The sequence below is a fragment of the Corylus avellana genome, chromosome 9 (assembly GCF_965113065.1).
Source record: "Corylus avellana chromosome 9, dhCorAvel1.hap1.2, whole genome shotgun sequence".
Taxonomy (NCBI): Eukaryota; Viridiplantae; Streptophyta; class Magnoliopsida; order Fagales; family Betulaceae; genus Corylus; species Corylus avellana.
This window is the reverse complement of record NC_142498.1, coordinates 19916410-19940090: the sequence shown is the minus strand read 5'-3', so window position 1 is coordinate 19940090 and position 23681 is coordinate 19916410. Positions and strand designations below refer to the sequence as shown.

At 39.4% G+C, this 23681-nt stretch overlaps 1 protein-coding gene across 2 annotated transcripts in view; it reads right to left on the bottom strand.

The window, feature by feature from the left end:
- LOC132190283 (binding protein) overlaps positions 1-23681 on the bottom strand; it is a 42969-nt gene that overhangs the window by 6546 nt on the left and 12742 nt on the right. For both annotated transcript variants that reach the window (XM_059605225.2, XM_059605223.2), the window contains exons 13-36: positions 23361-23510; positions 21352-21507; positions 21086-21127; positions 20582-20926; positions 19559-19732; positions 19189-19349; positions 18751-19063; positions 18230-18662; positions 17757-18093; positions 17431-17619; positions 15820-16081; positions 15433-15624; positions 15128-15346; positions 14835-15011; positions 13787-13902; positions 12400-12864; positions 12026-12239; positions 10750-10971; positions 10128-10598; positions 9684-10007; positions 9120-9572; positions 8969-9015; positions 8782-8875; positions 1264-1470 (exon numbers count right to left, since the gene is read on the bottom strand). In XM_059605225.2, the coding sequence (XP_059461208.2) occupies positions 1264-1470; positions 8782-8875; positions 8969-9015; positions 9120-9572; positions 9684-10007; positions 10128-10598; positions 10750-10971; positions 12026-12239; positions 12400-12864; positions 13787-13902; positions 14835-15011; positions 15128-15346; positions 15433-15624; positions 15820-16081; positions 17431-17619; positions 17757-18093; positions 18230-18662; positions 18751-19063; positions 19189-19349; positions 19559-19732; positions 20582-20926; positions 21086-21127; positions 21352-21507; positions 23361-23510 (5763 nt within the window). The remainder of the gene's footprint in view (positions 1-1263; positions 1471-8781; positions 8876-8968; positions 9016-9119; positions 9573-9683; positions 10008-10127; positions 10599-10749; positions 10972-12025; positions 12240-12399; positions 12865-13786; positions 13903-14834; positions 15012-15127; positions 15347-15432; positions 15625-15819; positions 16082-17430; positions 17620-17756; positions 18094-18229; positions 18663-18750; positions 19064-19188; positions 19350-19558; positions 19733-20581; positions 20927-21085; positions 21128-21351; positions 21508-23360; positions 23511-23681) is intronic.

Genomic DNA, 23681 nt, shown 5'->3' with positions numbered 1-23681 from the left:
GGCAAGTTCGAGGTTAAGTCTCTCTTCAAGGCATTGTCCAAATTTGACCATGAGGTGTTTCCCTGGAAGAGCATTTGGCGTACATAGGTGCCTATGCGAGTGGCTTTCTTCGGGTGGACCGCGGCCTTAGGCAAAATTTTGACTCACGACACCCTGCGGAAGAGGAACCTAGTGGTAGTGGAGTGGTGCTGTATGTGCGAGAAAGATGGAGAGTCGGTCGATCATCTTCTTCTTCATTGCGAGATCGTAAGTGTTCTTTGGCATACTATTTTTGATCGGTTTGGGATGCATTGGGTCATGCTTTGCAAGGTGAGGGGCTTGTTCGATTGTTGGTGGTCGGGAGGGCGTTCTCGAAGTGCGGTAGTGTGGAAGATGATCCCTCTGTGTCTTATGTGGTGTATTTGAAATGAAAGGAATGCTAAATGCTTTGAGGACTCCACTCGGACTATAGAGGAATTGACTCATTTTTTCTTCTTTACTTTGTATTTTTGGACGGCCGCTTGGCTAGCTCCTATAGGGATTACCTTCTCTGATTTCCTTTTTCATTTTTCTCCCCCTTAGACGCTCTCTTTTATACTTCCCGTGTATATGAGTTGCGCCCCTCTACGCTCTTTTATATCATATTTACTTATCCAAAAAAAAAAAAATACTATAGTATTCCCCTATGAAAGAGAGTCATCAAACTCCAACAAGGATAATAAACCAAAAGCAATGGAAAGAAAAGAGTAATAATGGTGGAATGGTGTTGCATGTGTAAGAGGAGTGGGGAATCTATAGATCTTTTTCTCCATTGTGAAGTGGCAAGAGAATTATGAAGTGCGATTTTTAGCCTTTTCGAAGTAGAATGGGCTATGCCTAAAAGGGTGATAAAGTTGTTAGATTGTTGGCAAGGTTAGGTGGGAAGTCGTTCAGTTTTAGCCGCACGGACGATATCCTTGTTGTGCTTAATGTGGAGATGGAGAGAGCAGAATACAGATTGTTTTGAAGATCGTGAGCAGTCGATGAAAGAACTTAAGAACATCTTGGTCAAATTGCTTTTTTACTTAGACGGGCATATAATATTTCTCATGTTTCTAACTTTTCAGAATTTGTGAATTTTTTATCTTCTTTTAGCCATTAATGGAGATTCAATTTTTATACATCATGTGTACTAAAGTTGTGCCCCTTTGCGCTTAGCAATGATATGAATTACTTATCAAAAAAAGTTTAGTAATCAGACTATGCCTTGTCATAGCTTGAAGTACTTGAGGGAAATTCACATACCTTGGCCCAGGGAGGGAGACAAACATCACATATTGGTTCACCATCTTGCTTCACCCCTAGATGATACGAGTTCGAATTGATAAGAAACTCTGGCATGTAAAAGAACTCAGGAATCAACTCCTTCACATCACTTGTATTAGAAAGGCAATTTCGATATGTTCCCTCGATGCTTTGAAAGAGGCGATCAGCATGGTCAAATTTGCCACCCTGACCAGAAGCAAATAAATAACGTTAGCCTTTGTACCATAAGTTTCCGGATTTCAAACGAACGCTTAATTAAAAAGGAAGGAAGTTCATATCAATTCATTGATATGAATGAGAGCCAATATCCATTTTACAATTTTCAAATCACACATTATATTGTGTATTTACTTTTCTAATGTTCTTACTTCCAAGATTGGAGCCACTTCTATGGCATATCTAGTTGGCACCATCCTATGTTATAAACATTTATATGAGACTAGCCTTCCTCTCATGTACAAATAAAACTAGAACCAACAACAAAGAAAAAAAAAAAAAAGAAAAAAAAAGGGGATAACTAAAAGGACATAATCCTAAACAACATAACAGCATTTTTAGAGTTTTAAAGATGTTCTGTTTTTAGTGTGAGCTGTGAGAGCTGTGTCGGCGCGTGAGAGCGCGTGTAGGGTGGTTGGAGCTAGTGTTAGTTTGTGTCATGGCTGGACCGAGGAGGTGGATGGTGGAGTCCAAGGAGTTTGAGGTGTTGATCAAGGAAGGGGCATCAGGAGTGAGAATTTTTGAAAGGAGCTACAGAATCAAAAGGTCCATCTTTCTTAAAAAGGATGAGTTAGCCTGGTTGGTGAAAGTAGCGGATGATTTGGTGGCAGTGAAGAGCTCTGAGGTATTCTGGGATCAATCTAGAGCTGGATACCCCAGAATTATTGCACAGAAGAGCTCAAATAGGCATGGATACTTCCTGACAGTGGAGGAATTCGATGGAAGAAGGAGATGCGGCTCAATCATCATCCCTGAAGGTCGACGTGGGTTTGGGTGGGATCGCTTCTTTAAAGAAATGCAAGCAGCTTCCTCTTTTCTTCGTGGTCATCGAGTGATCAGTGAATGCAGGGAGTTTAGGGGAGATAAGGGTGAAAAGGGGGACAACGACGTTAAGAACCAGAGAAGTTATGCCGAAACAGTGAGATTGCAGACGAAGGAATTCCAGAAAGGAGGTAGTTTCGGCCAGGTCCAGAGTCGGCGAGGACCTATGGAGCAGAAGGTTCAGAGCTATGGTAAGAACGCGTTTGGTCCGAAGGTCAAAGTTTCGGCGATGGTTCAGGGAGGCTCTGGGGGGGTCCCGACGAAGTTTTTCTGGCCGGCGAAGTCTGTGCAAAACCAGGGAGCGAATGGACAGCTTGGGGCGAAGGACGAAGGGTGCGTGGAGGTCTCGTCTTCAGCTCCGGCGAGAGTTACAGCAAGGTCGGCGGAACAGATGGTAGCGTTGTCAGGTTCTGATTGCGTGAAGGGACGGGAGGGGATGGGGCACCATGCTGGGCAGGTAGGCATCGGGCTCCTCAACGTGAAGGAACTGCTGAAACGTCTGAAGAGGGAATGTGACGTGGGGATGACCAGGATTGATAGGGTGTTTAAACAGATGGAGCTTAATGGGCTTGGGCCAGATAATAAGACTTTTGGTGGTCTGGGGAAGACAGAAGTGAAAGGGAAGAAGAAAGCTGGAACGGGAGGAACAAGTAGACTGAAGGTCAGGAAGAAAATGATTTTTAAGCCCAAAGGAGTAGTGGGCTCAGGCTCTAGCCCACTTAAAACTGGACCAAGCTATCCAGTAGTGGCATCCTCGGAGGTCCTTAAGGTAAACCCGAGAGACCCGCATCTTCCCATGGATACTCCGGCGACTTTGACCGGTAAAATTTTATCAGGCGGAGGGGGGAATGGGTCAGCGACAGGAGGGATTCCTAGGGAGATAAGCGGCAAGTCTGTGGGGGGCGCTGGTATTTTCCGGGCCGAAGAGCGAACCATAGAGTTGGAGCCCGTAAGTCCGGTGAAGAAGACCCAGTCCTCCGGCAACGAGTCAACCTTGTTAACATATAGGAGGAGGAAGAATGGGCCGCAGAGAGGGGATGAGACATTGGTGGGTCCACTAGGACCCTCAACTGCGACGTCTGGACAGTTTAAGGGGCCCATGGGTCTGTCGCCGGAAAAATCTCAGAGGGTGCCGGAGACCCTTCCGTCGTCGGAGGAACTCCAGAGGGCGCCGGAGAGGCCTAGGGAGACCGGAGAGGCTGGGGAAGGTATGAGTTGGGCCAACCGTCAGCTTCTGAGGGGGAGTCCCTCTTGCCGGAAGTCTGGGATGGCTGCGGGGGAATGGGTTCAGCAGGATTGTCGGGGGGTGGAAGAGAGTTTGGGCCCATTGACTCAATTTGGGCAAAAAAGACTGGATCGATCATCGGTTTTGGAGTTTTTTGAGTCTGATTCAGGCATGGATGGGGACAAAGTTGCTGAAGCTGCAGTTTTGGAGGAGTTAGGGTCAGACTCGATCTCATCCAGCTGGGTAGTTGGAAAATGCCTCAAATTTTGCCCAAAAATTGGTGTTTCCGATGAGGGGAAAAAGGAGGAATTGGAGGCATTATTCAATGCTATAGAAGCTTCTAGAATGCAGTACAATTCGGATTTGGGAGGTGCTTCTGCCTGTGTTCCTGCACTCAAAGGACTTGAAGAGATTGAGGAAGATGAGAGGGGTCGTTTTGGTGGATCATGAAGCTTAATATAGTAGTTTGGAATGTGAGAGGGTTGAATGCCCTCAAAAAAAGATTGCGCATTAGGGGTCTTTTAAAGGAATGGAAAGTAGATGTAGTGTGTTTGATTGAGACGAAGATGGAGACCATCTCCAGAGAGGTGATTCATAGTCTTTGGGGAGGTCAGCATGTGGGGTGGAAGTATAAAGGTTCTAACGGTGCGTCGGGGGGGATGCTAATGATGTGGGATAGGAGGGTAGTGGAGTGTAAGGAGGAGTGTGTGGGACATTTCACTTTGGCGTGCTCTTTTCAAAATGTAGAGGATAGATGGGTTTGGGCGTTTGGGGGAGTGTATGGGCCGAATGAGGATTTGGAGAGAAGGGCTCTTTGGGAAGAATTGGCTGGTTTGATGAGGGTGTGGGAGGTCCCTTGGTGTTTGGGCGGGGATTTTAACAGTGTTCGCTTTCCCAGTGAGCGCTCCAATGGTTCTTATTTCTCTTCGGGCATGATGGATTTCTCAGACTTCATCTCAGAGAATAATATGGTGGATATTCCGATGGTGGGGGGTCAATTTACTTGGTCCAATAATCAAGAAGATGAGAGTTGGTCGAGGATTGATCGGTTCTTGCTTTCTTCGGATTGGGAGGACCACTACCCAGCAGTATCACAAAGGAGACTTCAACGCCTGCTCTCGGATCACTTTCCTTTATTATTGAACTGTGGGACTCCTTGTGGAGGTAAGAAGAGTTTTAAATTTGAAAATATGTGGCTTAAGGCAGAGGGCTTCGTTGATAAGGTTGCTTCTTGGTGGGGGTCATATTCGTTTGAGGGTTTGCCTAGTTTTGTGCTAGCTAATAAACTAAAAGCCCTTAAAGTGGATTTGAAAAAGTGGAATGAGGAGGTCTTTGGGGATATTGGGAGGAAAAAAAAGGAGTTGTTGGGAGATATCCAGGAGTTGGATGAGCTGGCAGAATCGAGAGGTTTAGATCAGGAGGAGAAAATCCGGAAGGTGGACAAGTTGAAAGATTTGGAGAATACATTGTTATGTGAAGAAATTCATTGGCGCCAAAAATCGAGAGCTTTGTGGCTCAAGGAGGGGGATCGAAATACTCGTTTTTTCCACAAGATGGCTAACTCTCATCGAAGGTACAATAGTGTGGAAGTGCTTCGTATTAATGGCGTGTTATCAGGTGATCCAGTTGAGGTGAAAGATCACATAGTGCAGTTTTACCAAAGCCTTTATTCGGAACAAAGCACTTGGCGCCCTAGAATGGATAACCAGCAGTTTTTGACCATCGAAGAGGAGGATAGTAGGTGGTTAGAAAGAGATTTTGAGGAAAAGGAGGTTTGGGAGGTGGTAAAAGGCATGGATGGTGATAAGGCTCCGGGCCCAGATGGCTTTTCCATGGCTTTTTTTCAAGCTTGCTGGGGTGTTATTAAACAAGACGTTATGGCGGTTTTTGCAGAGTTCTATCGTAGGCGTCAATTGGTGAAGAGCTTGAATGCAACTTTTATTTCCTTGATTCCGAAGAAGGCGGATGCGGTGGAGATGAAGGACTTTCGGCCCATTAGCCTGGTGGGAGGAGTGTATAAGATTGTGTCTAAGGTTCTTGCCAATAGGATGAAAACTGTTTTGGGTAAGGTCATCTCCTATTCTCAAAACGCTTTTATTGGGGGTCGGCAAATCCTAGATTCCGTTCTCATTGCAAATGAATGTGTGGATAGTCGCATGAAATCAGGGGTGCCAGGTGTTCTTTGTAAATTGGACTTGGAAAAGGCCTATGACCATGTAAATTGGGACTTTGTTTTGTATTTGCTGCATAGATGTGGGTTTGGCGAGAGGTGGAGGGCTTGGATAGAGTGGTGTATCAAGACGGTAAGATTCTCCATTCTTGTGAATGGCTCTCCGGAAGGGTTCTTTAATAGTTCGAGGGGAATCCGGCAAGGGGATCCTCTCTCACCGTTATTGTTTGTCTTGGTCATGGAGGCTTTGAGTAAGATGGTGAATGCAACGGTTGACCAAGGCCTTTTGAAGGGTTTCTCGGTGGGAAATAGGGTCTTGTCGGAGTTGATGGTCTCCCACTCTTTATTTGCGGATGATACCTTGATTTTTTGTGAAGACTCTATCGAGCAAATCCGGTATGTTCGTCTCATTCTCTTATGTTTTGAAGCTGTTTCTGGTTTGAGAGTGAATCTGGGAAAATCAAAGATTGTGGCCATTGGTGAGGTGGTGAACATTGGGGTTTTAGCTAACATCCTTGGGTGTAGTGTTGCCGATTTGCCTATGAAGTATTTGGGTCTCCCTCTTGGGGCGTCGTACAAGGATACGGCTATGTGGAATGAAGTGATCGAAAAGATGGAGCGTCAGTTGGCAGGTTGGAAGAGAATGTATCTTTCTAAAGGAGGTCGCTTAACCCTCATTAAGAGCACGTTGGCTAATCTTCCGACTTACTTTTTGTCTCTGTTTCCGATTCCGGCAAGTGTAGCTAAAAGGATTGAGAAAGTCCAAAGAGATTTCTTATGGGGAGGAATTGGGGATGAGCCCAAGTTGCATCTTGTAAGTTGGAACCAAGTTTGCAGCCCGCTTCGCTATGGGGGTCTTGGTATTCGGAAGTTGCACCAGTTTAATCAAGCTCTTTTGGGGAAATGGCTTTGGAGATACGCAAATGAGAACGGGGCTCTTTGGTGTAAGGTGATCGAAGCTAAGTATGAAGACCAAGAAGGTGGGTGGTGCACGAAGGATGCTTCGGGCTCTCATGGTGTGGGTCTTTGGAAGCATATTCGGAATGGGTGGAATTCCTTTGCCAAAAGTATTCGGTTTGAGGTGGGGGAGGGATCGAAAGTTCGTTTCTGGCATGATATTTGGTGTGGGGACAATTCTTTGAAGCAAGCTTTCCCGTCCTTATTCAATATCGCCAGACACAAAGATGCTTGGGTGAAGGATAATTTTATTGGGAGGAATGGGGTTGTTGAGTGGAATGTCATTTTCATACGATCGGTCCAAGATTGGGAGGTGGATTTGGTTTCTCCTTTCTTTGAGCGGTTGTATTCTTGCAAGGTTTCTTTAGGCAGTGTAGATCGTATTTGTTGGTCTTCGTCCAAGCAAGGCAAGTTCGAGGTTAAGTCGTTCTACAAGGCCTTGACCTTTTCTAGTAAAGAGGAGTTTCCTTGGAAGAGCATCTGGCGTACTAAGGCGCCTCAGCGGGTGGCTTTTTTCGGGTGGACTGCAGCCCTAGGGAAAATTTTGACTCATGATACGTTGCGCAAGAGGAACATAGTGGTAGTGGAGTGGTGTTGCATGTGTAAGAAGAACAGAGAGTCAATCGATCATCTTCTTCTTCACTGTGAGCTTGCAAGTGCTCTTTGGCACATGATTTTTCAGAGGTTTGGGTTGCATTGGGTCATGCCTTGCCGGGTGAGGGACTTGTTTGCTATTTGGTGGGCGGGAGGAAGAGCTCGAAGCGCGGTGGTGTGGAAGATGATTCCTCTATGTCTTATGTGGTGTATTTGGAATGAAAGAAATGCTAGATGTTTTGATAATTCCACTAGGACCATAGAGGAATTGATTCATTTTTTCTTCTTTACTCTTTACTCTTGGACGGCCGCTTGGCTTACTCCTTTAGTGATTAGTTTCTCTGAGTTTCTTTTTCATTTTTCTCCCTCCTAGGCGCTCTCTGTGTATACTTCCCGTGTATATGGGTTGCGCCCCTCTGCGCTTTTTTATATATATCATCATTACTTATCAAAAAAAAAAAAGAATGTGCCTGACATAAGAGGGGTTAAATTGAATGGCATTACTTCAAATCTCTCAAGTAGAGTTGATTTTCTCATTGACAAGGTCAGCAGAACCTCAAGACGAAGAAAAAAAAAAACTGTAAAAAAAAAAACTTATTTTTATTAATTAGAAGTGGCAAGAGGCAGTGGAGATAAGTTGCAGTGGGTTTCCTCCAAAAGAGGTGTGTTCAAGGTCAAGTCCTCCTTCTGCTCCTTGGCTTGTTCTGAAGGTAGTCGCTTCCCCTGGAAGAGTGTGTGGCGGACTCCAGCTCCTATGAGGGCGACCTTTTTTGTGTGGTCGGTAGCTCTAGGCAAGATTCTTACCTTGGATAATTTCAAGAAGCAATATGCTATTGTGATGGACAAATGTTGCATGTATAAGAGGAATGGGGAGTCCGTGGACCACCTTCTTCTTCATTATGATGTGGCTTCCGCTATATGGAGTGCTCTCTTTAGTCAATTTGGGATGACTTGGGTTATGACGAGGCGTGTTATTGACTTATTTGCTTGTTGGTCGTCCTTTGGAAGACCGAGGAGTGCTGCGATGTGGAAAATGATACCTTCTTGCCTCTTTTGGTGTTTATGGAAGGAAAGGAATAATAGAAGCTTTGAGGACTTGGAGAGGACCTTGGAGGATATTTTAGCCTCTTTTTACCATATGTTGTATCTTTGGATTGTGGATTATGTGTCCCCTCTGTCGATTAATTATGATGATTTTCTTGTTCATTTTTCTCTTTCTAGTTAGGTAATTCCTTTTGTATACTTCCGGTGTATTAAGCGGCGCCTTACACTTTCAATACGATTGGATTATTACTAATCAAAAAAAAAAAAAAAAAAATTTCCTGGAAAAAGTAACCAACTGTAAGTGGAAGATAAACTAAGGATTGCGCAATGCCAACTGTAAGTGGAAGATAAACTAAGGATTGCACAAAGCATTGTGTGTAACATATAGCAGTCTCACACTATGGATGCATATATTCTGTAATTTATCAGACACCATAAGATACTAAATCATGATGTCATCAATAAGTACCTGCAAATTACGGTGAAGTGATGTAAATGGTTCCAATCGAAGAAGGTAATAGAGCACAATTCCCATGCTTGAGTAATGAGACCCATAGTAGAAACTGCCAAAAAAAAAATTGTGGCCTGAGACACAAAAAAAAACAAACAACAAAAAAAAAAACCAGTGCATGTCCTATAAGTGGAGTGGAGATTACCTGGGTATATCAGGATCGCTGAAACTCCGGTATCTATCTTCAAACACCTGTTAAGACCAAGCGTATTGCCAAGATATTTTTTAAAATAGTAATCTTAGGGAGACCTGCTTTCATCATGTTATCCCATAAACTAAAGACCATATAAACTAACCTCAAATCTCTTCAAATCCAATGCTCCAACAGGTTTGGAGAGATCCCTAAAGGTTGATGACTTGTTAAAGTCAAGAACCTCCGAGGAGTAATCCGTCAAGACCCAAGGAAAGACAGGATACTGTGTTAAATCGTTATAAGATCTTCCTGCAAGTGTATTGAGAATCATTAGATACTCAAAGTTCGTTATATCCCTTCTTCTCCATCTCTCTCTTGCAGTTTCTGCCATCTCCAAGGCTACACGTCTATCAACAAATGAAATAGTTCCACTCTTGTCCCTACTACTTCCCTTTGGAAACAAATACTCATTTCTGGTAGTAACTATCAAGGTTCCAACATCTTTTGCGTCTTTTTGTGACACAAAATTAAAAAAAATGGGAGCAACTGAATCACTGAAGAAAATCTCTATTGCACTGTATCTGAGCAAATACCGAGTCCAATGGACCGCTTTTATCTACAATCAGCCAAAAAAAAAAACACAAGACAAACAAAACAAGGTGAAAAAAACATTGTGTGAGAAGTAAGGGTAAGAGCAGAAACTAATTGAGATTGTTATTTCCCACACCTTGCCTATGTTCCACCTCCTATGGCGCTTAACATTTTTTAATTGTTTTTGATGCACATTTTCATTCATTGGATCAAAATAATCAGTTGTGATCCCCTTCTCAGAAACCAAATCAAAATTAGGCCACTTTAGAAACTTCTGCTTTTGATCAGACTTGGTCAAATCAGAATTGCTTGAAGCATGGAAGTTCTTGAACACTGATGATCCTCCAGTACCTTCAACCAAAAATTCACCAAAGAAATGCAAGGCACTTTTCATGACAGCCAAATGCCCAGCTAATTTCCTCTTTGGGGTTACCAGTACACAGGAAACTGACAAAAGAACCTGAAAAATGAAATCAAGAAATAAGCAATGTCGTTACCCTTTTTTTTAAAAAAAAAAAAAATTTTCTTTCAACTTTCTTATTTGCACATTTCATGCACATATTAATTTCATCAAACAAACCTCACTAGTTTCTGTCTCCGGTGATGAGGAAGAAGAATCTAGTCTGTCTTGCAGAACATCCTTCCGGTCGCTGCTGTCTTTCAGCTCCAAGCACTGAGCGTCTGAAGGATCCTTGGAGATGAAGGCCTTATGCCCACTTGGTTCGGTCTCATTATCATTATTTTCTGAGCTCCCTTCATCAGTTATCCCCCGTACTCCTTTCAGCAAAAAGCGCTTCATTTGCTCTGGTATTAGCCCCACAAGACCAGATTTGTTTTCATTAACAGGAGTGACCTCATCGCTAGGAGCAGTGGAGGGAGGATGACACAACTTTTCATCAAAATGGTAATTTTGTCTTAGCTTTTGTCTTCGTCGCCATGTATCTTCTGTCTTGTCAAGTTTCCAATGTGTTAGGGCATTGTTGGGAAAAGGATTAGCAGACCACGGGCCTCTCTCATCAATCAAGGCACGAAACATGTGTATCCACTTTTCCTGTCAAAGCAATACTTAATATTTATACACATACTGATGAAACAGTCAACATAATTTCCAAAAGGAAAAGAGGGCAACGAGCAAACTAAGACCAAAAAAAAAAAAAGAGGGGAAAAAAAAAAATAAAGGAGATTGGAAACTGTACACATACAGCGACATTTTGCTGCTGCTCCTCATAAGTAAGCTGGAATGCAGCTCTTCTACTGTCATCTGAAGCAAGAATGGAAGTCAAGCTACTTTTTATCTCATCTTCAAAAGCTTTCTTGTTATTAGATTCTGCAGAAGTTGTTTCATCCATCCTAGCATGGAGCTCATGCAATTGCTTGCTGCGGTCGGCTTTTAATATCTTCATATATTTTGCCTCATCAGCAACCTGAAGAATGAATTTAGACGATTAAACACTTGGTAACATAGTAGATGGAGCAAATGGCCTCTGGGCCAAATGGCACTTCCATGCCCATAAGTATGAAGTGATCAAGAAAAGATGTTGGATGAGCTCAAAAAGCTGTTTCTCACAACTCTTTTCCATTGGGCGGGCGCTTTTAATGTGCCTCAGTTTTCTACAATGCCTTAATTTGTGGCTTTTTGTTCTTTTCGCCTTTAGTGGGGTCTTTCTTTGTATACACTTGTGTACTAGGGTTGCGTCCCTTTGCGCTTTTCAATGAATTTCTTATTTATAAAAAAAAAAAAAGTATGGAGTGATTGCTAATGTCAGATATTTAAGCCTCTAGAGTTCGTGTGAAAATTCTAAACCAAAAACAAACTGATTAGTGATTACCAATCAAAAAGCATAGTAACTAGTAATACATGCCACAAACACACTTCACCATCCACCATTTCATTAATAATAATTTTCATGAAATGAATAAAAAGAGGCTGGGTCAATAGAATTTAGCAAGGAATGAGGGGTAGTGGCATGTGGAGTGCACATGCGAGACATTGAACTAACTTATTTTTTCATATTTCAATTCCTAAACATTTTAATTAATGTAGAATAAAGGTTAGCATGACTAAAATTATTGATTTGATTACAGGTCAACGGGGAAAAACACCTGTGGACCTTACCAGATATGCTTAATAGTCATAATAATACTATACATACTTTTATGGTGGAATGACAAAAATTGTTCCTTAATACAATGTGATAGGTTTAAGGTAACTTCCTCTCCCTTGCTATCCCATTCTTTGTGCCTTGAATGTACTCTCACTATGCCATGCCAGCTTTCATATTTAAAGTATTTGTCAAACCACTTAAATCTTGGATGCAATCAGCCAGAATTGCAGATAACTTGGGCATCAGATAATAACACAAAACCAGCAAAAATTTGTGTATGATACTCAAAGAACAGAAGTTGATGAATCAATGAGTATGACAACACTATACAGCTTTAAGACTTTTTGATAAGTAATACAGCTTTACGACTTACTGCTGCAAGTACTCGATCCTTTTGAATAAGATTGTGAATCAATCCTGTTTCTTTCGAAAAGCTGCCTGAATCCGAGGAGTCATCTCTGCCCACAATGCTAGTAGCAAGCAATGATTTTCCACAGTTGACAGATTCTCGAATCAAGTGTGATATGACATGAAAACGAGCATCCTCATTTAACAATCCAAACTGTGACCTAACAGCAAGCAAAGCCCTGGGCACAATTTTAACTGAAGTCACTTTTCTTGTGAAGAATGCAGCAAATGATGTAATCATGATTGTATAACCTAATTTCCTTAAATAAGTCTAGATAAACAATATCCTGGATCTATGAACTTGTTCAGATGTCATTTTAAAAATTGTAGGAATAGTACCAGATGAAAAGCTGCAATTTGCTTTTGCTTTGCTCATCATCAGCAGCCAAAAGACATGGAAAAAGTGAAATGACCTGTTGGACACATCGCGATGCTCTTTCCAATGAAGATCTGCAAAGATATAGGATGACAAGTCTAAAAATAATACGTGGGAACCTCTCCCCTCGTAAAAGCATAGCCTTATCGACGTTTTTGTTTGGTTTTCCACCCAATGCACTGCCTATCCCTCCTGATACAACAACAGCAGCCACTTCGGCAGCAGGAATGTTCAGTGATTCTACTAAGCCACGCGCTCTTTGGCTAAAAGACGGACCTGCTGCTGACGATGCTTTAGGTAATGTTTTGCTGGGTCCTTTACCATTCATCTCACTAATAATAATCCACAAATCATCGTATAGTTTCCACCACTTCTCATCATTTACGTCATCTTCATTTGTGATTGTCTGCTTACCACCCCGCAGATTTCTAGAAATGAAATAATCGAGCATAAGGTAATGTCACTAATATATCACAAGATGGGTAGAAGTTTCACCAAGCTGCACATGAGGAACTCAAGCTTGAAAAGAAAAAACATCCAAAATGAAAATAAGCATTCCTTATCCCATGTTAATGTAGATGTTTATAAATTGTACCGTATGATCATGGAATTCTCCATGATTCATGCAGATTTAATATTTCAAGTTAAAATCTAAGTTCCATTAGTTGTGACAAATTAAGTCAGCATATGGAGTCTGACACATGGGTTCACCACAGCATCTTCCCTCTGGTTTTAGAATAGTGTCTTCCATGGTGAAGCCTTAATCTCAACTGATTAGGGTTAGTAAATCTCTTATATATATAAGGCTGTATTGTGACAATAAAGCTGCAATTAATATTGCTCACAATCCAATCCGACATGATCACACCAAGCATGTTGAAAAGCTCACAATCCAATCCAACATGATCCAATCCATCATTCAAACACAAAAAAGCCTACAACCATCAGAGATCTGGGTTAAAGCAGACAAGGTTCGCTCATGAAGGCGATCCATGTAGTAGAATGCCGAAGGTTTTGATGCCACTGCAGTGGTAGATGAACGGGTTGTTTGCCGAAGTTGCAAATTAAGTCTTGAGAGTTACAAAAGTTTAGTAAAGACCAATTTGCAACACAAGTCTTCTATAATGGATACTTTTGGGGTTGGTTGGCCTTCGAAGTGGTTTTACTTTTAAGCAGTTTTTCAACAGGTTTCCACTTTGTCACCAAATTTTTGTGTCTTGTTTATTTTCTACTTATATTGATTGTGGTGACTATAATTGTGCTGATTGGATTGGTAATTGTTTTGTTTGATAAACTGGATTAATAACAACTTGGGGTCTAAATCAAAATTTTCAAAATTTGTAGCAATACCTGGATATTTGATCATCAAATTCTCCTTGCAAGATCTCATATAAGGCAGAGCTATAATCTTTGTGATGTTCTAATTCTAGGGAGTCAAGAGAAAAATCAGCATTACCGGCAGGAAACTGCAAGAAAGTACAATATTAAATTAATATATTCCCTTTAGGGCACAAACAACAAAGTACATGAGTAAAAAGTTATGAGCCATTTCATAAACAGACAATGCAATATGACCTTTATGCACTCTCACTACTTCTAGAATAATGAAATGCTTCATTCTGAATATAATAAACATCAACACCACAGATAAGAACAAGAAAAACGAAGAGTAGGGATTCCAACTATGATATCAAAAACCTACATCAGTTTATATCAGCCCAAGCTAGTCACCCAATTTACCCATTGTTTTTATTTTTAATTTTAATAGAGCACCTTAAGGACTCACTAGAACAAAGTGAGCATTTAAGTCATGTAATTTTAACAACAATGGAAATGGCATGGATATATAGAACGCCAAGAGATAAGTGATCATTTCAAGTTTTTTTTTTTTATCAAATTACCCGTAAGATGGGGAAGAATGAGGGAATTGCCTGTGAATTACATAGCATGGATGAACAGAAGAATGGAAAATAATATTAGGCAACTAAAAGCCAAGCAAATGCTCAATTTGATATTTTTTGGATAGAGTATTCCTTTAAGTAATTCTATTCATCACCCCATTATCCCCCTCCCCCCAAAGCTGATGTGGCTTGGTCCCCCAACCAAAAAACTAATCCCTATACACCAAATGCTATGGGGGACCACACCACATCAACTTTGAGGAGATGGAGAGGGATAATGGAATAATGTATAGCATTACTATATTCCTTTCTCTGTCTTCTCTTTTTTTTTTTTTTTTTTTCTTTTTTTTTTTTTCTTTGGGGGGGGGGGAAGGAGAGGGAGGCAAAATCAAAAGGTTCAGTCTACGCAAAAATTAGTTGCAAATAATATGATTCAACAATGACAATAAAAGTTCGTACAGCAATAATCCAGTAGTAAAGTCTTGAAAGCTATATACCGGAAGTTTATGCTCTATTTCAGAGATAAGCATCTCATCAACCAGTCTTAGTAGGTATAATGTATTATCCCGACATGGTTGAGAAACAAAGATATTCTCCTCAGAAGACAAGTCCATCAGCCCCCGTATTAGATCATCATATACATCACGAAGCAAGTATTGATAAGAGGCACCTCCCTGTGAAGAAAAAACATTCAACCAAACCCATCATTTTTGTGTAATATGAAATCATAATAAGAGCTACAGACTAAACTAAGCATGATATTAAAGGCATGGTGAAGATTCCAACAAACCTGCTCAAAGTGTGCAACTAGGAAATTCACAGTCTCTTCTAAATGTTGCCAGCCACCTTTTACAGAATGCATATAGTAACAAAGAACAACACAAAACAGGTTCCTGACCAGGTGTTGCTCGTTTATCTGATTGTCACACTGATTTCGTGACTCAACTTTGTAGTCTTTTAGTACATCAAGCTGCACAGAAGCCATTAACCAAGCATTCCACCCATATTCCTGTTTAAATCATTTGACTACTTAGACAGTACTTTTAAGCATTAACTTAAGCATATAGCTGCACAAAAGATTTATTGAACTAATACCATAAAAGCTTCAATATTTGAAGGGTTTGAATCAAGAAGATCAAGTAGATCTCTGAATATTTTCATTCTTGCAGACACATCCTCACAGCACGACAGGAATCTGAAAATGAGAACCAATATTTGAGGAAGGAAAAAATGAGAGTTATGTCCCTTGCTTCTCTGCCTGTCAACCTGGTTCTGCTTCTGTAACACCTGTAAAAAAAGTTCTATATCAAAGTTAAAGTCCATAGCATTTAGTAACTAGAAAAAAACATGTTGCCTGCATAGAATGAGGCCTGTACCCCTTTGCCGTTCCCAAAATAGATGTATTTTTTAATCAAAGAACAGATACGAACAAGAAACAATACATGTAGAATAACAGTGATTTCACTATAATGTTGCAATTACCTGTTTGGGACTAGCACCCCCAAGAAGGACATCAAACAAGGTGGCACACAAATTATCTGTCTGCGGAAACCTGAACAACCTATCAGCTATGGCAGAGAAAATTGGTTGCATCCTCAAACTGATATTCCTATGGTTTTCTGGAAGTGCTCTGGATCTTCCAACAGATAGATTGAAGAACCTTGGTCCCTTTTTCTCAGATGGGAGACCAACCAAAAGTCTTCCTAGGAATTGCAAGCTAAGCAATCTGATAGACTCAGAGTCCCTGTTAATGACAAATCAGAAGTTAAACGATATGAGAATCAAGCAATATCCTGCATCATGATTTCAAAAACTTGCTTTTGCAGCCTCCAGCCAGACTTCACATTATTTAAAAGAAGTATTCACAAGAGACGTGAAACGCAAATTGCAAATTAATTACAACAACGATAATAAAATAAAATAGAAAATAATAATTACATCTATTCTAAAGCTTGAAAGAAACATGAAAGTCGTCCATGCCCTGGCCATTCATAATTGGTTATTTGCAACAACAGTATAATTAATGTATTAAATTTCAGAATTAGAATAATATTTGCAATTATATACATTTTGTTAGACCATGGTGGAATAATACACATTTATAGGAAACAAACTTTCTGAATTTTCCTTGGGGAGAGAACAGGCTGATGCTGCTCAATTGGAAGCGTGTGGGTCCTAGACAATATACAGACAATAGATTTGGGTTTGTCTTCCAAAAGATAACATCAATCGTAACTTTAAATCCACTACCCACAATGTATCTCACAAACTGCTGCCACTCTTTCTTACTCGAGCATGAGAACATAAAATTGTTTTCACAATAGCCGCCCATCAACATATCAACTAAGGAAGCCTCTCTAAATGTACTAATTTGTACACTCGACAAATTTAAACAAATGCTATGTTACTATATCTGAAGATGATATCCACGCATTTAACGAAGGCATGCCATAGTCCTATCATTTAGTGCCTAATACAAGCTCATAACAGGTATGAAATATACAAACAAAGATTCTGTATTTTAAATTATTAAGAAAATGCTGTAGTTAATATTTACTAATAAATACCAGATATGATTGGAATATAAATCACAGAACAGAGTTGATACCTCAAAATAAGTATTACATGTTAGAGGCTGTTAGGTTATAGTATTAATTATGAACAAGGCTGCTGTAAATTGGCAGCCTAAATGGCTATATTGCTCCACTACAGATATCTCCAGGCATACTCAGCTTCCAAATTCATTCCCTAGACCCTAAAGCCATTGCCAATCTTTTTGCCCACTTCATTGTGTTGCACCCATTCAACAGGCAAGCATTGTTACATTTTATTGCATCCAAGGCTTGGCATGCCATTTAAATTTTTTTGAATCTGTCTATATTAAGTTATCTGAATTGAGAGGAAGAGAATTGGCATAGTTTATATATTGATGACAATTCCAATCTCAAGCAAACATGTCCAACAAAGGGGTGGAGACATTACTGAAACTGGAAAATAAATCCAACTCTAAGCAATGTACCAAAGCTGGTTATGGCTCCAGTGTCAAAGTCCATCACTTCATCTATCATTGTATTTGTAGCATTGAGGACTCACCTCTCAAGAAGATTGACAAAAATGTGACAGCCACCAATCATATTGACTTGTTCAAGGAAAGACGAAAGCAGTGGCTTCTGAGAAACAGCACGAATAACCATATGTAACACATCCTCAATACATGTCATATCCTGGCTTGTCTCAAAAAAAGCTATGAGAGCTTTTATATCTGCTGCTGCAATAATCTGCCTGCATATCACCCAGGACTTCTTTAAATGAAAACTTGAAAAAGATGAAAATGATCTTGCTACATCTGACAAGGAAAAGATGACTGCAAGTATGTATTAGGGGACTCAAATCCCACTCTTCTGATAAAGAAACTACACCTGAGGCTCATTTCGCCAAGACTTAATAAGACAAGGCGAATTTTTCGTATTTCTTCTTGATTAGGTCTCTCTCCAATAACTTCTTCTGTGGTAGGACGCAGAATAAGCTTGCTGCCAACAGCAAATCGAGATTTTGCATTATCCCAGTAAAACTGCCGTATTATATCAAGAACACGTGGTAGTCGACATAAACTCTTAAGCAATCTTGGATCATTATCAAATTGCTGGATAAGAAACATGTACAGTTCACGCTGAACCTTGTAAGCCGTGTAGAGCCAGATTAGAGGATTAAGAAATATGCTAGATATAGCATCTTTGACAAGCAGCTCTGCTAAGCCTGAAGGGAATGAGAAAACATAGATACATATAAGAAAAACTTTTAGGAGTGCAATGAGCAAAACCAACAGAAAAGACAATCAGCACATGAATGTGAAGCTGACTAAATAGAAACTGAGGAAAAGTTTAAAATATACCGCAGTTTGCAACAACATTGAGGAGATGTTTCAAAGCTGAAAGAGTTTCCAAATTAAGTTGCTGTGGAGGAATCGATTGCAACAAGAATCCAAGGATTGAAAATCCAGAAAGAAGATGCATCTGTTGTTGATTTGCTAAATTCTCATCTAGGACAGAAGCAACTAGCTCAATAACTTCAGCAGTCAGACGCTCTTTCGTGACAGGTGTAAGCAATGTAAACTCAAAATGTGCATTTTCTTCATTCCCATATCTAACAGACTGGGTGATTAGAGGAAAAAATACAGATACACCCCCCACACAGTAAATTATCTGTTGCAGTAAGCGTCTCGAACATAATTGTGTACCAACCATCACAGTAGCTTTAAATGAGTTCTTATCCAATGCATGATCCAACACTGGAGAAACATTAAACAATGCCTTGCCATCACTTGCCTGAAAGAGGAGAAGAACATCTTAGAGTTCATACCCAGGCAAAATGGTGATCTTAGAGATAATAATTCTTACGTATAAGAGAGCAAACCTGTGCATTGAGTCCAAAGATAATTTTGGATGCAAGACCATCCTTAGCATTAAGAATTCCACTAGGCAGAAGGTGATCATAAAAAGGTGCCGCTTCGCTCTCAAGGAACGAATACATATAGCTTGGTCCAAGGGAATAGATGCCCTGAACTTGCTCAGAAGAAATTATGTCACTAAACAAATAAACAGGACCAATTTGGCCAAGAAAGGGAACTGAATCTTTGAGGGATTCCAAAGTGGGATCTTCAAGTATAGGCACATTAATTTTTGCGCCAATTGTGCAATTTGTCAATGACTCGTTAACTTTTGCATATCTGAAACAAGAAAGCATTACAGTTCGGGAAAATTCTCATTTTTGTGGGGAAAAAAATCTTAGAACTTTTTTTTTTTCTAAGATGAAACGAAATAATATGGAATAAGGATAGAGATGGCCTAGAACCTGCATCTTTCAGATGAAATAAGATCACCATCCACGTAACACCTCAATAAGCTACCCCCAGAAAAAGCTCTTCCAATGCTATGTGTTATGCAAAGAAAATGCCATTTCTTTCTGACTAGATTAGAAGGTAGCTGGACACATTGTCGCTTCAGATTTAATGACTGCAAAAGGCAGGAAAAACTTGTCACTGATAGCATGATATTGGCAGCAAGCTTAACAATGCAAAATTACATAAAGGCCAAGGCAATTCAGAATTCAACAAGCCAAATTTGAACAATATTTGCAATCAGATTCTATTAATGAAACTCACTTTCAGATAGAACACAAATTAAGCACCAAAGAATTTCCTAACTGTATACATATCTTTTACCTCGTAAATAAGCTTGTCCTTTGCAACCACAGCCAAGCACCCCTTCCCATTTTCAGTGAGAAAACTGAAAAGACCCATTGTTCCACTTCGTGGGAAGTTCTCTACCCTAAGCCAACATGAAAAGGAAAACCCCTTATTGAGAGGCCACTGCACAGGCGTTTTAATTACAATCCCCTACAAGATGCAAAAGAAAAAAATATATATTTAAAAAAAAAAATCAGATATAGCCTAAAATGCCAGCACAAAATAGGTTAAGCCATTCCCAGCAAACATTACTTAGGATTTCAAGCAGAGTAAAGAACTTCGAGCAGAATGATTCCATAAATATTCTCACTTTGCACCCAAAATTTCCTTCAAGACAATAATTCTAAATAACCAACAGAAATAAAAACTAGCACTTAATCCAAGACATACAAAACTAATTAATGAACAAGAAACAACCCTCATCTGGAATCCTCTCCTACATGGTGAAGATCTCTGGAAAAATGAATCTTATAAAAATCAAATGGTTGCTGTAAAAAAGAGCATCCATTTTCGAAAATAGAAGCATCACTGTCGCAACATAACAAATTCTGCAAGTTGATATTCAATAGATAGCCCAGTGTTGAGAGTGGACCTATCCCTTATTTCAAACACTATACAGGCCAGTGCATACTTCTTAGTTATCAAAACGCTTCACGAAAATGCCACATCCACAAGCAAGCTCCAGAAGCCTTATGGGATCAGAAAAGCTCAATCAAGTATATTTCTTCATGTTTAAGATGTGAACTACTACACATTCAGAACTTCTATGGCCATGACATGAAAAGCACGTCAAATATCATATAGAATAAGACTCTAGAATTACATCGAACAATGATTATAATTCTTCATTATAGCAGGTTTTATCTGCATTTTTCTATTATCATGCAAACAGCGCAAAATGACAAGCTCCAGAAACTTTGGTATGATAAACTTCACATGGATTTAAGCTGGAAGTGATTGTTCTTTAAATTTGCTTTTAACGATTGCATAAGTGCTTACAGAATTATTCCCATTGAGATCAAAAAAGGCAGTTGGTCCCTTTTCATTTAGCATTGACGAAACAGTGGTCAACAATAGTGAGCTGTACTGTTGCCGACTCCCAACTTTCTCACTTCGGAGGAGGGCAAAGATTTTGCGAATTTCCTTCCCAGATATGCTATGCCCACCAATGACTTGAATTAACTGAGCAATTTTCAAGATGACACCATCATTATTTTCTTGGGAAAACCAATCAAGAAGAAAGTTTAGCATTCCTGCTCTGACACATGATGCTCGATTAGAAATGGAATCTCTAAGCAGCTGATGAAACAAATTGAGTCCATGATGCCGCAATGACTCACTGCTCTGCCCAATCACAAAAAAGCAAGTATGACACAAAATTGTATTTTAATATAGAATGAAAAGAGGCAAATGACATTTATAATTTCACAAATATATAAATCAAAAATCAAGGAAATGAGGATGAACAAGAAAAGAGCAACAAAAAGGTAACAAACCACAAACCTTCTGCAGAACACATAGATAGAGTATGATGACATCTTCATTCTGAGTCAAGGACAAAAAAATATATATATGTGAGATATATGAGTCAGATTGAATTGCATGCCTCAAACTGAGAGCATAAATGTAAAATCATCAACAGAAAACTGAGTAACCTGCGAGCATAAACAGATAACAAGAACTTAAAAATGTTCAGAAACTTTTTTTTTTTTTTTTTTTTTTTTTTCCAATGTTCAGAAACTTGGAGAAGGTTTGGACCATCAAATCACCTTTATAACTGGGCTTGATTTTATATCAAACTTTCCATCAACAAGCATATCAAGCAGCGCATTCAAAAGCCCCTCGCTAGGATGCCATTGGCAAAAGTCCAACAGCAAACTTTGCAATGTCTGGTAACCCTTTCCAGCAAGAGCTCTAAATGCAGCCTGCAAAAACATATTAAATCATGTATAATTACTTAGATATTGATAGAAATGAAAATGAAAGGATAATACAACCACAAAGTCATCTAGATAAACAATAGTGTCAACTAACTACGAGTATCACCACTAAAAACTGGCCTATCCCACCAAAGACAAATACTACCACCACCATCATTTTCATTACTAATAGTGCCGCTATGCACCACCATAGCAACAGTTGCTCAAGTCAACAACAAAAACAATTAAAAATAAAACCACCTATAAGACTAAAAAAAAATTTAAAAAAAATGGAGGAATACAATAACAAGAGAAAAAGGAAGTTCTTAACAAGAGAACTCCAAGCTATTCCCCGATGAGAAAGGAGAGAGAAGTTGCCCAAAATACCTCAAAGGTTTCCAATATTACCAACCAAGGCAAACCTCTATATGATTAATGATAAGCCTTTAGGCTTGAGTCTCACCTTTAATGCCTTACAAGATCTCAACCAGAATACATAGAAATATCTAAAAACACACTGCAATAACAGAGAATAAATCATAATACGAGTCTCAAAGGGCTAAAAATTTCTAGAGGAAATCCAAAAAGCTTGTTGAAGTTATATTATCACTGATTAAGTAAGACTTGTTTGCCTTTGAAAGTGTGAGTGGATCCCAATGCACCTAACATTTAATGCTTAGCTTGGGAAACATTATATTATCAAGCATTTCGACATTTTTGTAATCAAGAAAGAAAATTCCCATAAGCTTTGAAATAGCAAAAGTTCGTAACAACTCAACTAAACCAAATAACTAAAAATCATCTAGACAATGCATTTCACTTCAAGAGAAGCCAAGGGCCAAAACATCGATTAAATTGAACCAGCTCGCTTCCTGATACTGCAGCTGTTACTCTACTTTGCGTATACAAGCCATCTAATCCAACTTCCCCACAAATGTCCTCAGTAACAATACGTCTTACCCATTCCTGCTAACCCTGTCGAAGAACATAAGAGTGTTGGCCTCTAGGCCTATTACTCTCGTTTCTGTACAAGCACATTTAGATCATGTTGAAGAAATTCCCTTCACAATATAAGTACATATATATTCTCAATTATCTTAATAGCAGTAGTATAATCACTGTCCTGAAATACTACTTAGTAATATTGCAGATTAGAATTGAGTTGAGTAACTCAACACACCCAAGTTCAATTTGGCCCTTTTAATCCGATCATCTACATTCTAGCCTGCTATCCATCTCAACATTTTCATTCTGCTACTTTCATTTTTATGGCCATGCCATTTCTCAGCCACTCAATAATTAAGGACTCATAAATACCGTTAATTTTTCATAACGAATTCCTCCTCATTAGCCATTTGACATAGAAGTAACCACAAATATAACTTCTGAGTCATAACTGGCCTCTATGTGTAAATACATAACTAATAGAACTCATAATGTGCATACATATGGGAGAGCTAAATTCTTGACATAGTCTCCAGTGTTCCCAGACAATTCAAAAAAAGCAATTAAGATTATAAACCATATGGTGGATAATGAACTCAATGGCTAAGTTTGCCAATGGCCCTAAAAAAGGTCTTATACTTTTTACATCACATCAATTACTTTTTATTACTATTCAAGTAAAAAAATCACTACAAAACAATTTTTTTTCACTTTTTCATACAAAACATTCTTACTTTTTTTTTCTCACATTAATCAAATATGCTATAGTTCCAGGCCACTTCATTTTTTAAGACCATTGGCAAACATAGCCAATAAGTTATTTGGACAAAAATACGAATAAAAAGGAAGCATTCAGCCCATATTACAAAGAATGACAAGAAAGACAGAACAGACAAAGAAAAAAAGAGGATTACCTTCGAGGCATCGTTATTCGCAAGCAGACAGGTCAGAGTTTGAAGGACATTCAAAACCAAATCTTCCGCATTTGCTTCATCAAGGTTACCATTCAGTAAAGAAACCACATGCAAAAAGCACTCTCCATCACGGAACAAAGCCTGATAGTACTGAAGTAACACAAATTTGTGAGACATCAGAACATGAAAACAACATATATACATATATATATATAAGGCATCAGAACATGAAAACAACATATATATATATATGTGTGTGTGTGTGTGTGTGTGTCACGCATGCATATTAATATATTACCATATCAAAAGTAAGCAAAAAAT